The sequence below is a fragment of the Eimeria maxima genome, genomic scaffold (assembly GCF_000499605.1).
Source record: "Eimeria maxima Weybridge genomic scaffold, Emw_scaff86, whole genome shotgun sequence".
Lineage (NCBI taxonomy): Eukaryota > Apicomplexa > Conoidasida > Eucoccidiorida > Eimeriidae > Eimeria > Eimeria maxima.
The window spans coordinates 5001-17500 of record NW_013564009.1 but is presented as its reverse complement, the minus strand read 5'-3'; the positions used below and the strand labels follow the sequence as shown (position 1 = coordinate 17500).

Sequence of the window (12500 nt, the reverse complement as noted above, 5' to 3'; positions counted from 1 at the left end):
CGTACACCAGAGGAACCAGCAGCAGCAGCAGCAGCAGCAGCAGCAACTGCAGCAGAAGAAGCATCATCATCGTCAACAGCACCATCATCATCAACAGCACCAACAGCAGCAACAGCAGCAACAGCAGCAACAGCAGCAGCAGCAGACTCTTCATTAGAGTTCCCAGAGAGGGCAGACTTAGCTGCGGTGTATGTGCTGCCCCTCTGTAGAGACACAGCAGCAAATATACCATCAAAGGAGACACCTAATTGGGGTGTACGTACACCTCAAGAGGATATAAACAAGAAGGCATGCGTCTCCGCAGCAGCATTCTGCAGCAGCAGCAGCAGCAGCAGCAGATGCTGCTGCTGCAGCTGTGATGTTAGTGTGTATGCATGCATACTCCACTCAAGCGGATCTGTGCTGCAGTGCATGCGCTGGGAAGGGGTTAAACTGCAGCAGCAGCAGCAGCAGCAGCAGCAGCAGCAAAATGGGGTCTTAAGCCACACATGGATCGTGGACCTTCCTCCCCAAGAGAAGGGAAGTCGCGTCTCTTCCTTGGTACGCCTCTAAACCCTAAGCCCTAAACCCTAAACCTAAACCCTAAACCCTAAACCCTAAATTGTGGTTTAGCATTTAGGGTTTGCTGCTGGTGGTGTTTTTGCAGCGATGGATTGAATTAGAGACAGGGACACTCGGGCTTCTTGTTGGTACATCCAGGTACTGCTGCTGCTGCTGCTGCTGCTGCTGTTGACGCTGCTGCTGCTACTGGGGCTGCTGCTGCCGCTGTGGCTGCTGCTGCCGCTGCTGCTGCTGTTGCTAAGAGCGTCACAGGCCGCCACATATGCTGCTGCTGCTGCGCGTTTCCTGTGTTGCTGCTTCTGTCCCTTTTGTCTCAATGCTTGCTGCTGTTGCTGCTGCTGCTGTGTTGCAGTGGCGCGCTGTGTATGTACACCAGGGGAGGTGCTTGCTGCATTTGCTGCTCTTGGCTGCCCCTTCCCCTTCTTGACATCCAGCTGATTAGCAGCAGCAGCAGCAGCAGCAGCAGCAGCAGGTGCAGCAGTAGCAGCAACAGCAGCGATAGCGAACCCCCTGGCTGCCTGGGGGACTCCACCATCTTGCTGCTGCTGTTAGGAGACAGTCATGTTGCTGCTGTCTCTCTAGGTACCCTACGAGCAGCAGCAGCAGCAGCAGCAGCAAAAGCAGCAAAAAGAGCAGCAAAAGGAAAGGACCAGCCACACTTCCTCCATCGCAACATCCATGCAATCTTGACTATGTATGCTGCTGCTGTTGCTGCTGCTGCTGCTGTTGCTGCTGCTGCTGTTGCTGCCGCTGCTGCTGCTGTTTGTATAGGTTGTACTTTCCTTTACGTGTACGTACACCGCAGGTTGGAGAAGCGGGGATATACTGCTGCAGTTGCTGTTGCTGGTGGTGCAGCAGCAGCAGCAGCTGCTGCTGCACCTGCCCCTCCAGATGCAGCAGCATCGAGGGCGATGCGTGAGTTGCTGCAGCAGTTGCAGCAGCCCACGGAGGAACAGCAGCAGAAGGACACAGCAGCAGCAGCAAACAAGAACAAAGAAGGAGACACGCAAACAGGTCTACGAAGGAGGGGCCCCCTCGCCTTGGAGGCCTCGAAGCACAAGCAGCAGCAGCAGCAGCAGGAGCAGCAGGAGCAGCAGCAGCAGGAGCCCTCTTCGCCGACCCCTTTATCTCCAGGTTCCAGCGGCGAGCTGGAGCAGCAACAGGAGAAGCAGAAGCAGCAGCAGCAGCAGGAGCAGCAGTTGCTGCTGCTGGCTGCTGGTGCGGATCCGCTGCTGTCTCTTCATTGCCTCTCCCTGCAGCAAAAGGAGACACCTCGTTTTACCTTCTTAGCTGTTGCTGCTGCTGCTGCTGCTGGACGACTTGCTGCTGCTGCTGCTAGGGGGGCTCTCAGCTTCCTTAGATCCAGTCCTACGCAGCAACAACTGCAGCAACAGCAACAGCAGCAGCAGCAACAGCAGCAGCAGCAGCAGAAAAAAAAGGAGCAGCAGGGATCTAGAAGCTCCAGTGATACAGAGGACTTTAATATATGTGCGTTGCTGCTGTTGCTGTTGCTGTTGCTGCTGCTGCTGCTGCTGCTGCTGCTGCTACCATTGTTGCTGTTCTTATTACTGAGGCACGGGACGAAAATTCTTGCTGCTGCTGTGGTTGCTGCTGCTGCTGCTGCCGCTGCTGCTGCTGTGCTGCAGTAGAGGCCCCTCTGCTGCAGGTTGGTTGGGTAGACAAAGAGAGGAAGGCCATGAGGATTTGTCTCTGTCCTTGGGACCCCACACTTGCTGCTCTTGCTGACTCTCTAGGCAGAGTAAGTACAGCAGCAGCAGCAGCAACAACAACAGCAACAGCAGCAGCACCTGCAGGGGTTGCTGCTGCTGCTTCTGCTTCCTTTGCTGCTGGTGATGAATGCTGCTGGTGATACTGCTTTTCTTATTTTCTCTGCTGCAGCAGCAGATGCTGCTGCTACTGCTGGTGCTGCAAATGCTACTGCAGCAGCAGCAGCAGCAGCTGCTGCTGCTGCAGCAACTACTGCAGCAGCCTCTTCATAGAGTATATCCTTGTGTCTGTCTCCTGTTGCTGTTTATTAGGTGAGTATTTTATGTGTCTCCTCCTTGCTGCCTTTATTTATGCATAAGGGATACAGGAGGGCCTTCTTAGTTTGGCTACAGCGCCCTTATTTGCAGTGTACAGACGCCTCTGCTGCTGCTGCTGCTGCTGCTGATGCTGATGTGCATGCACAAAGCAGCAGAACAGGAGGGCTGCTGATATTCGCTCCAAAACGAGGTAAGACACGGTTGCCACTCCTGCTGCTGCTGCTGCAGCAGCAGCAGCAGCAAATATTTCGCTGCTGCTTCTGGGGTACAGCCACAAACCTGGAGGGCCCCAGGGGCCCCTAGAGAAAGAATGATATTAGGGGGGCCCCTATAGACCAGCTTTGTCTCGCTGCTGCCTCCCCTGCAGCAGCAGGAAGTAGAACTGTGCAGCTGCTGTGCCGTTGCTGCTGCATTTGTAGCTGCTGTTGTTGCTGCTGCTGCTGCTGTTGCTGCTGCTGCTGTGTCCTTAGGTCTGTTGGAGCTGTTTAGTGGGGTGTCGCAGCAGCGGCTGGCAGTTGCGCTGTATATACACCAGGAGGCGCTGCTGCTTGCATGCTGTGCTGCTGCAGTAGGTTGCTGCTGCTGCTGCTGCCAGCGCAGCAGCAGCTTTTGCTTCCTATTGGATAAAGAGGGACTTGCCCTTGTACAGTGGCCTACAGGTCTATAGGCCAAACATTCCTTCTTTTTTGAGTCTAGGGTTTACTGTTTAGGGTTTAGGGTTTAGGATTAAGGGTCTAGGGTTTAGGGTTTAGGGTTTAGGGTTTAGCTCGTAGTCATTCTGCTGCTTCTTTTATTGCAAACCCTAATTATTAAGGAAACCCTAATTATTAAGGAAACCCTAATTATTATACAAACCCTAATTATTATACAAACCCTAATTATTTATTAATGTACAATAATAATAATAATAATAATAATAATAATAATAATAATAATAATAATAATAATAATAATAATAAACCCTAATTAATAAACAAATATAAGCAAACCCTAATTATTAAAAAAGTTTTTTTCTTAAGAAAACCCTAATTATGCAGCGAGGCATTCATCGATCCATACTGGGGGGGCCCCCTGGGGGCCCCCATGGGGCCCCCTATGAGGGCCCCGGGGGCCCCTCAGGACTTCGTTTACATTTTTATATATTATTTTTTATTTTAGTGTATAAAAAGATAAAAATGATCTGCCTATACACCTGAATTTGTTATAGGGGAAGAAAGGAGGAGGGGGGCCCATGGCAAGGGAACAACAATGCCCGTCAGCAGCAAGAAGGCTGCTGCTGTTGCTGCAGCAGCAGCAGCAGCAGCTGCTGCTGCTGCCTATTTCATTTTAAGGGCTCGAAAGGTACACTGCAGCAGCAGAAGCAACGACGATAACAGCAGCAGCACCACCACCATTACCACCTCCAGCAGCAGCAACAGTACCAACAGCAGCAGCAGCAGCAGTAGCAGCAGCAGCAGCAGTGTTGGGGTGTATATACACTTTGGCTCGGAGACAGGTACAGCAGAAAGAGTTAGCGAATTATTGGCGTCAACTCTTCGTTCTCTAGATGGGCCTGCTGCTGTCTCCGTCTCCGATCTAGAGGTACACTGCTGCTGCTGCTGCTGCTGCTGCTGCTGCTGCTGTTGCGGTTGCTGCTGCTACTGCTGTTGAGTACACCATCCTATGCTTCTTCAACACGCAATTGGTTTCTCCCTTATCCATGGCTGCTGCTGTTGCTGCATCTGCTGCTGTTGCTGCTGCTGCTGCTGCTGCTATCGATCATGCTCATTGTCTGCCATTCTCGATCTCCCTTCAGCAGCCGCAACAGCAACAGCAGCAGCAACAGCTGCTGCTGCACCTGCAGCAGCAGCAGTAACAAGACTACTGCCTGCGGTGTACATACACTGCATGCGCTTCTTGTCTATGCATGCACACAGGATTTCTCTCCTGCTAACTTTTTGCTGCCTGCTGCTGCATGTGAGGGGCCCCCTAGTGGGGCCCTAAAAGGCGACGGGAGGCCCTGGGGGCCCCTAGGGGTAAAGGGGCCCCTCCCTTTGAGGGTACTAGTGCTAGCTACCCATGGGGAGGGAGAAGCGACAACTAGTGCGCAGCAATTTGAAGGATGGGTAAGCAGCAGCAGCAGCAGCAAGTGCAGCAGCAGGTGCAGCAGCAGCAAGTGCAGCAGCAGGTGCAGCAGCAGCTACTGCTGCACCTGAAGCAGGAGACACAGGATAACCTTCCAGTAGATGCCACGGCACATACCATTTCTTTTATTTGCTTTGTGTCCCTGCATTGCTGCTGCTGCTGCTGCTGCTGCTGCTGCTGCTGCTGTGCTGCTGTTGCTGCTGCAGTTGAAGGGTTTCTGCAAGTGGCTACGGCAGCTGCATCTGCAGGCTATACAAAGAAAGGACTTTGCTGCTGCCCTATCTCTGCTGCAGCAGCGAGCAGCTGCTGTGCAGAAGGAGGAGGAGGAGCAGCAACAGCAGCAGCAGCAGGAGCAGCAGCAGGAGACTGTATTCTTATGTGGGGTATTTGCTGTCTTAGGCCTCTGCAGCAGCAGCTACCCTAGCAGCTATAATGCCATGGCTGCTCGTACATATAAGGCATTACGTAAGGTATGCCGCATGCAGCAGCAGCTGCATGAGCTAGCAGCAGACAGCAGCAGCAGCAGCAGCAGCAGCAGCGACAGTAGCAGCAGCAGCAAGGAGGAGCTGCAGCAGCTGCTGCTGCAGCTGCTGCCAGCTAGAGAAGCAGAGGTTGTAGGGACAGTAGGGGAATGTGACGATAGAGGAGACACAGAAGCAGCAGCGCAGCAATGGATGGAGCAGCAGTTGCTGCCTGCTCTGCAGAAGCTGCTGCAGCAGCGCAGCAGCAGCAGCAGCAAATTGCAACCTGCAGCAGGCATGCCGCAGGGAGCAACGGGAAATGATGAAGCAGCAGCAGCAGCAGCAGAAGCAGCAGGGATGAAGGCGGTGCAGATGTGGTTAGACCAGCGTAAGCACTCTTGTTGCTGCTCGTGCTGCTGCTGCTGCTGCTGCTGCTGCTCGTGCTGCTGTTGCTGCTGCTGCTGCTGCTCGTGCTGCTGTTGCTGCAGGTGTTCGTGTTGCTGCTGTTGCCTTCGTTTGTGTTGCTATTGGTGGGGGTCTTGCTGCTGCTTCCTGCTGCTGCCTCACCCGTCGTCTGTAGCAGCAGCCCCTGCTGCTGTTGTTGCTGCATCATCTGCTGCTGCTGCAGCACAAGCAGCTGCTGTTGCTGCAGGGGCAGAAGTATTCCTTGGTGAGTGCATGCAGATAAGCCTCCAACGGTAGTCGTTCTTCGTAAGACAGAAGGTGCAGCAGACGCAGCAAGCGACATGCCCTTAGGGCAGCAGCAGCAGCAGCAGCAGAAGCAGCAGCAGCAGCAGCAGAAGCAGCGGCCCTGCTCAACATCTGCTCGCTTTGCCTTTTCCATGGAGCCGTTGCCGCTGCTGCGCAGCACCGATCTGCTGCAGCGGGAGCCAGCAGCAGTTGACCCAACTGCAGCAGCAGCAGCAGCAGCAGATGCAGCACAATCTGCTGCTGCTGCTGCTGCTGCTGCTGCTGATGCTGATTGCCGCGAGTTAGAGTTTGATGTCTCCTTGTCTCCTCGTCTGCGGTGTCACACAGCAGACACACTATACGTGCTGCCACGCAACAACAGGCAGGAGGTACTTTGCTGCTGCTGCTGCTGCTGCTGCTGCTGTTGCTGTTGCTGCTGCTGCTGCTGTTGCTGTTGCTGCTACAGCTGCTAGATGATAGACAGAAAACCAGACCATCAGGTAGACATGGTTAGGTGGATGACAACCCCCACTGCTGGCGCTCGTGCTATTGCTGCTGCTGCTATTGCTGCTGCTGCTATTGCTGCTGCTGCTGCTGCTGTTGCTGTTGCTGCTGCTGCTGCAGGTATTGTGGTGGTATAATGCCTTAGGGTTTAAGGAGAGAGGAATATCTCTTGAAGATAAAATACATTTCTTAGAGGAGACAGTCCCCTTCCCTACTCCCTGTACAGTAGAGGTAACACCATAATACCTGCTGCTGCTGCTGCTGCTGCTGCTGCTGCTGTTGCTTTTGCTGTTGCTGCTGGTGTTGGTGCTGCAAACTGCCTTGCTGCGCTCACCACGTTGCATTGCCGTTGCGTTGCTGTGTTAATTATGCTTCTATTATTATTCTTCTTGCTGCCGTTGCTGCTGCTGCTGCTGTTGCTGCTGCTGCTGCTGCTGCTGCTGCTGCTGCTGCTGCTGCAGGATGCGCTTTCTCTGTATTGCAGCTATGAGTTACCTAGCCGTACAGAGTTATCTGTCTTTAGTCTTTTTATTAATAATAAACAACAAAGGAGACAATTTATTCAACTTACTACAGACCCCATGGTAAATATACTCTTATACACCCTTCTAGGGTTTAGGGTTTAGGGTTTAGGGTTTAGGTGGTGGGGACTAGGGCTTAAGATAGGGTGAGATGGTTGCTTGCTCGTGCTGCGTTGGTGCACCAGGAGCAGCAGCTGCAGCAGCGGTTGCTGCTGCTGCATACCTGCGTGGACAGTTCGTGCTGCTGTGTGTCTGCTGCTATGTGCTGCAGCAAGGAGACACTTTTGCTGCTGCTATAAGGGGACAGGGTTGGTGTCTCCGTGGTTTATTTGCTGCTCTTGCTCCCTCTATTAACTTAGCAACAGCAGATTTAGGTTTGCTGCTGTTGCTGCTGTCGAGGCACCGCATGCCCCGTGCATACACCCTAGCATCCTCTCACCTGCAGCAACCGCAGCAGCAGCAGCAGCAGCAACAGCAGCAGCTGCTGCAGCGGCAGGTGACACGGACAGCATGCATCTGCCTAAATCGCCATAGAACTCCACGAAAGGATCCTAAGCAGCTGTTGCTGCTGCTGGAGCAGCACGGTGCGTATCTACTGCAGCAGCAGCAGCAGCAACAACAACAACAACAGCAGCAGCAGCAGCAGCAGCAGCAGCAGTTGCTGCTGTGCTTCAGGTGTCTCCATGTGTCTGTGTGTCTCCTCAGGGATTCGTCCCTTTGGGTCTGCTGCTGCTATCCCCTCGGGGATACACGAAGGAGTTTGTTCTTCTTATCTCCTGTCTCTGCAACCAATAGGAGGAGACAGCAGCAGCAGCAACAACAGCAGCAGCAACAGCAAGGAGACAAAGGAGACACCTGTTACTGCTCTTTGCTGCTGCAAACCTTCTTGCTTTAAGCTACCTGCAGGAGGAGACACTCCGTTGCTGCTTGTTGCTGCTGGCACAGGTACCATGATAATCCTGTGGCTTCCTGTTGCTGCTGCTGCTGTTGCTGCTGCTGCTATTGCTGCTGCTGCTGTTCTTCTCGTTTTTGCTGCTCATGTCCTTGACAGTAGCACACAAGACATATCAAAGGTCTACTGTTAAGGGTTTAGGGTTTAGGGTTTAGGGTTTAGGGTTTGTTGTGTTGCAGGCATAGCACCATTTGCTGCATTTGTTCGTCATCTTGCTGCTGTAGGGGGAACGCATGCAGCAGTGTGTCTCTTCTTCGGGTGTATAGGCACCTCTTATTTCTTATATAAAGATTTATTCTTGTCCTATCTAGATCAGCAACAACCGCAGCAGCAAGAGGTGCAGCAGCTGCTAGATATATACAAGCAGCAGCAGCAGCAGCAGCAGCAGCAGAAGCCAGTGCTTAGTCGTTTATTCCTTGCTCTTTCCCGTGCTGATCCAAAGGTATTCCTGCCTCTTGTCCCTCTCCTACTGCCGTGCTGCTGCTGCTGCTGCTGCTGCTCTTGCTGCTGCTGCTGCTCTTGCTGCTGCTGCTGCTGCTTTTCCTGCTACCGCTGCTACCACTGGCTATATACATCTTGTATCAGCACCTGCTGCTGCTGCTGCTGTGAGGGTTGTGCATGCAGCGCAAGGTGTACGTACAGCACAAGATAATAGAAGAGAAGGAGTTGGTGTGGGGTCTGCTGCAGTCAGGTGCTGCCATCTATGTTTGTGGGTAAGCAAGCAGCATCTAGCTGCTGCTGCTACTGTTGTTGTTGCTGCTGCTGCTGCTGTTGGTTCGACTACTGCAGCAGCAGCAGTATTAACTGCTGCTGCTGCTGGTGCTGCTACTGTTGGGGTGTATGCACAGGAAGCCAGCAATGGGGGAAGGAGTGCAGCAAGCATTTGTGTCTGTTGCTGCTTCCTTTGTTGGAGATAAGAAGGCAGAGGCACTCATTCAGCGCATGCATGACAGTACGAAGCTGCTGCTGCTGCTGCTGCTGCTGTTGCTGCTATTGCTGCTGTTGCTGCTGTTGTGGGTGCTCTTACTGGAGTCGCGTATCTGCATGTATGTTCTACAGTTTGCTGCTGCAGTGCTGCTGCTGCCTTGCTGCTGCTTCTTCTGCTGCTGCAGTGTTTGCGCTGCAGCTGCTGCTAAGATCGTTACTGTGCTTGCATGCAGCTGGGCGGTATGTGGAGGAGCTATGGGACTAGGAGGGCCCCCGTTGCTGCTCCTTCTTGCTGCTCTTTGCTGCTCCTTGCTGCTTCTTGCTGCCGCTGCTGTTCGAGCAGCAGCAGCAGATTCTTCAAGCTGGTGTAGTGGGGGGCCCCTTTATGGCCCCCTAAGAGGCCCTTTGGGGGCCCTTATGGGCCCCACAGGGCTCCTTAGAAACAATTGGAGGCTCTCTTGGGGGCCCCCCAGGGCCCTCTGGTACCCCCGACGGGCCCTGTAGGCTGTCTTAGAGTGGATATGCAGCAGCATGCAGGGCATGCAGCCTTGGGCTGGAGTGGTCGCATGCATGCATGCATGGGCAGGAAACCGAGCCTGCATGCATGCATGCATGCAGGTTATATTAGAGGTTTGTAGGAGGGATGTATCTCCTTGGGGAGGAGACAAAAAAGACAAAAGGAGACAAAAGGAGACAAAAGGAGACAAAAGGAGACAAAAGGAGACAAAATAGATATGCAAAGACATCTAACAGTATATATACATTTATTCTTTATGTCCTTGTCTCTCTCTATCCGTACAATATATATAATATCTATGACCATTAAACAGTTCGAGGGCGTAGGGTTTAGGGTTTAGGGTTTAGGGTTTAGGGTTTAGGGCTATACTACCTTTAGATAATTAAGAGGCAGTAAAAACGGCAGGAGGAGGACTCCGTACACCCCACCAAAAGGAGCCTTTCTTTTATAAACAGTAGGATTAGGGTTTAGGGTTTCCTCTCTGGGGTTTATGGCCTAGCTTAGGGTTTAGGGTTTAGGGTTTGGCGTCGCGTCTCTAGGGTTTAGGTAGTGTATGCACCAGGGAACTATTAAATTGTATAGAGACGAACTCAAAACCAACAACCTCAACTAAACAGAGTCTAATTAGTTTGCTGCTGCTGCTGCAGCAACTGCTGCTGCTGTAGTTGCTGCTGCTACTGCTGCTGCTGCTGTCTGTCGCAGCCTTTTTCCTAAGGTGACCATCCAATATGGCGTCGCAGTAGGGTGCGCCTTGATCCTCCTACGTCTAAATAGCTTCTAAGAGCAGCAAAAGAAGAAAAAAATAAATAAATTAAATTAAATTAAATTAAATATAATTAAACGCTTCTATCAAGTGTATATACACCCCAAGTTTGCGTTCGAACCGCACGCCACGCAGCGCTCCGCGGTCCGCTGGACAGGGGGGCCCCCCTGGGGGGCCCCCCATGCATAAATATAAAAGAAATAAAAGGAGCTAAATTACTTTTTTTCTCCTTTAAATACCTTTTAATTAATAAAAAAAAGATAGAAGAAAAGACAAAGTACTCAGAAGCCTCCTGTTATACAGTGGTTGGGGGCTGAGAGCGGCTACTACCGACCACCCTAGGATGAGGGTTTAGGGTTTAGGGTTTAGGGTTTAGGGTTTAGGGTTTGTTTTTCTTCAATTATAAAAAGTGTCACTGAGCTCAATACTGTCACGTTACTCATTTTCCTTCAATAATAAACTGAATCAGCAGCCGTCGCTGCTGTAGCTGCTGCTCCAGGTCTTGTAAGCAGCAACAACGACAGCGGCAACAGCAGCAGCAGCAACAGCAGCAGCAGCAGCAGCAACTGCAACAGCAGCAGCTGCTGTCTTAATTTGCTTTTGTGTCCTGTATTGAAGTCACTGGCCTCATTGGCTGGTGCTATTGACCCTACAACTTGAAAACCCTAGACCCTAAACCCTAAACCCTAAACCACCGCTTGTACTGCGAGTAGTCCTACAGATTAGGGCATAATGACGGGCTCATCTTTGCTTCTTTTCTTTTACTGATAGTTGCTGCATTTTGTGGTGTACGTACACCTGAGGTGGTAACTTTAACGACCTCCTGTAGCGGGAGTGGGCCCCAGGGGGCCCCTGCAGCAACAAGCTGCAGGGCCCGTTAATGTGCCAGCAGCAGAAGCTGTAAACCCTAAACCCTAAACCCTAAACCCTACAAGAGGGGACACGTAAGCCCTCCAACTTCCACTGGGCCAATGGGGACTGTTCAGGGCACAGAGAGGGGAGCAGACTGGGAGCAGCAGCAGCAGCAGCCGCTGCAGCAACAGCAGGAGGAGCAGCAATACGATCAGCAGCCAGGGGAGAAACGGCTCTGGCAGGAGGAGCAACAGCAACAGCAGCATGAGGAGGAGCAGCAGAAGCAGCACGAATGGAGGGAGGGAGCGCAGCAACAGCACGAGCAGCAGCTACACGAGAAGCAAGATGAGCAGCAGCAGCAGCTGCTGCTGCTGCATCGGACAGATCCGCCCGGCTATACGGTGCAACGAGAGAAGCAGCAAGACATGCTGCAGCAGGAGCAGCAGCAGATACCTAACTGCCTACTGCAGCAAGAGCAGCAGCAGCAGCAGCAGCAGCAGCAGCAACTCGTGCAGAGCTATAGAGAAGCCAGCAGTAGTTCTTTCCCCATTGTTGGAGACGAACAGCTGAGGAGACAGCAGCAGCAGGAAAAGGACGAACAGCAACAACAGGGATACGTGCAGCAGCAGCAAGAGCACGAACAGCAGCAGCGGGAGCAGCACCACGAGGACCAGCAGCAGCAGCATTGGCTTGAACAGCAGCAGCCGCAGCAGCAAAAGCAACAAGACAAAAAGGAATATGATAGCCAGACGCAACGGCCAGCAGAGAAGCAAGTGCAGCAGAATCTGCAGCAGCAGCAGCAGGAACAGAAGCAGCAGCAGACGCAGCAGCAGAAGGAACAGCAGAAGCAGCAGCCCCACCTGAAGAATCATCTCCTTTGTGGCCTTGAGCAGCACGAACAGCAGCAGCAGCAGCAGCAGCACGAAGAGAACGTGCAGCAGCAGCAGCAGCAGGCAGCTGCCCCTATATGTGGGGCGAAGGGGTGTGGGGTCGTCCATGAAGGTGGGATCGTCTCTCCGGGATCGGGGATCGTCTGTCCCGGGAGCGGGATCGATTTATTTGTTACTGCAGCTGACGCAGCAGCAGAACCTGTGGGGCAGAAGGCAGCTTACTCTGCTGTATCTACTGAGGGGGCCCCAGGGGCCCCCGTGTCCTCTCCTTTCTTGCTTCCTCCTCAGCCTGCTGGAGTTGAATCAGCTGCAACAGCAGCACCAGATGCAGCAGCAGCAGCAGCAGCAAGAGAAGATGAAGCAGGAGCAGCATTACCAGGAGCAGCAGCAGCAGCATTACCAGCAGCAGACCCAGCAGCAGCAGCAGCAGAATCACCAGCACGACCACCAGCAGCAGCAGCAGGAGGTAGAAGCCGTGGTCGGGTACGTGATATAGGTATAGATGAAGACAGCAGCAGCAGCAGCAGCAGCAGCAGCAGCAGCAGCAGCAGCAGCAGCAAGAATGTAATACGTCGTGATTGTTCAGGATCTGTCTCCTGGCGATTAAGTGATTCTGTCTTTAGACAAAGAATAAGAGAGATATGCGCAAGAGCAGCAAGAAAGGAGACACCTGTCTCCTCTTCATCATTATCT

The 12500-nt window shown here is 52.8% G+C and overlaps 2 protein-coding genes across 2 annotated transcripts in view; both read left to right on the top strand.

Annotated features, from left to right (window-relative positions):
* The window catches only part of EMWEY_00012000 (NADPH-cytochrome p450 reductase, putative), a gene marked incomplete at both ends in the record, with an annotated part of 9755 nt that extends 57 nt beyond the window's left edge, over positions 1-9698 (top strand). The window contains 16 exons of the mRNA XM_013479056.1: positions 1-540; positions 647-689; positions 1333-1779; positions 2208-2320; positions 2759-2796; positions 3938-4187; positions 4937-5579; positions 5876-6270; positions 6506-6616; positions 7092-7140; positions 7612-7851; positions 8038-8300; positions 8483-8571; positions 8707-8810; positions 8985-9025; positions 9681-9698. The exon at positions 1-540 is cut by the window's left edge and continues 57 nt beyond it. Of these exons, the coding sequence (XP_013334510.1) occupies positions 1-540; positions 647-689; positions 1333-1779; positions 2208-2320; positions 2759-2796; positions 3938-4187; positions 4937-5579; positions 5876-6270; positions 6506-6616; positions 7092-7140; positions 7612-7851; positions 8038-8300; positions 8483-8571; positions 8707-8810; positions 8985-9025; positions 9681-9698 (3384 nt within the window). The remainder of the gene's footprint in view (positions 541-646; positions 690-1332; positions 1780-2207; positions 2321-2758; positions 2797-3937; positions 4188-4936; positions 5580-5875; positions 6271-6505; positions 6617-7091; positions 7141-7611; positions 7852-8037; positions 8301-8482; positions 8572-8706; positions 8811-8984; positions 9026-9680) is intronic.
* Positions 9699-11036: 1338 nt separating this feature from the next.
* The window catches only part of EMWEY_00011990 (hypothetical protein, conserved), a gene marked incomplete at both ends in the record, with an annotated part of 6117 nt that continues 4653 nt past the window's right edge, over positions 11037-12500 (top strand). The window contains one exon of the mRNA XM_013479055.1: positions 11037-12500. This exon is cut by the window's right edge and continues 417 nt beyond it. Within this exon, the coding sequence (XP_013334509.1) occupies positions 11037-12500 (1464 nt within the window).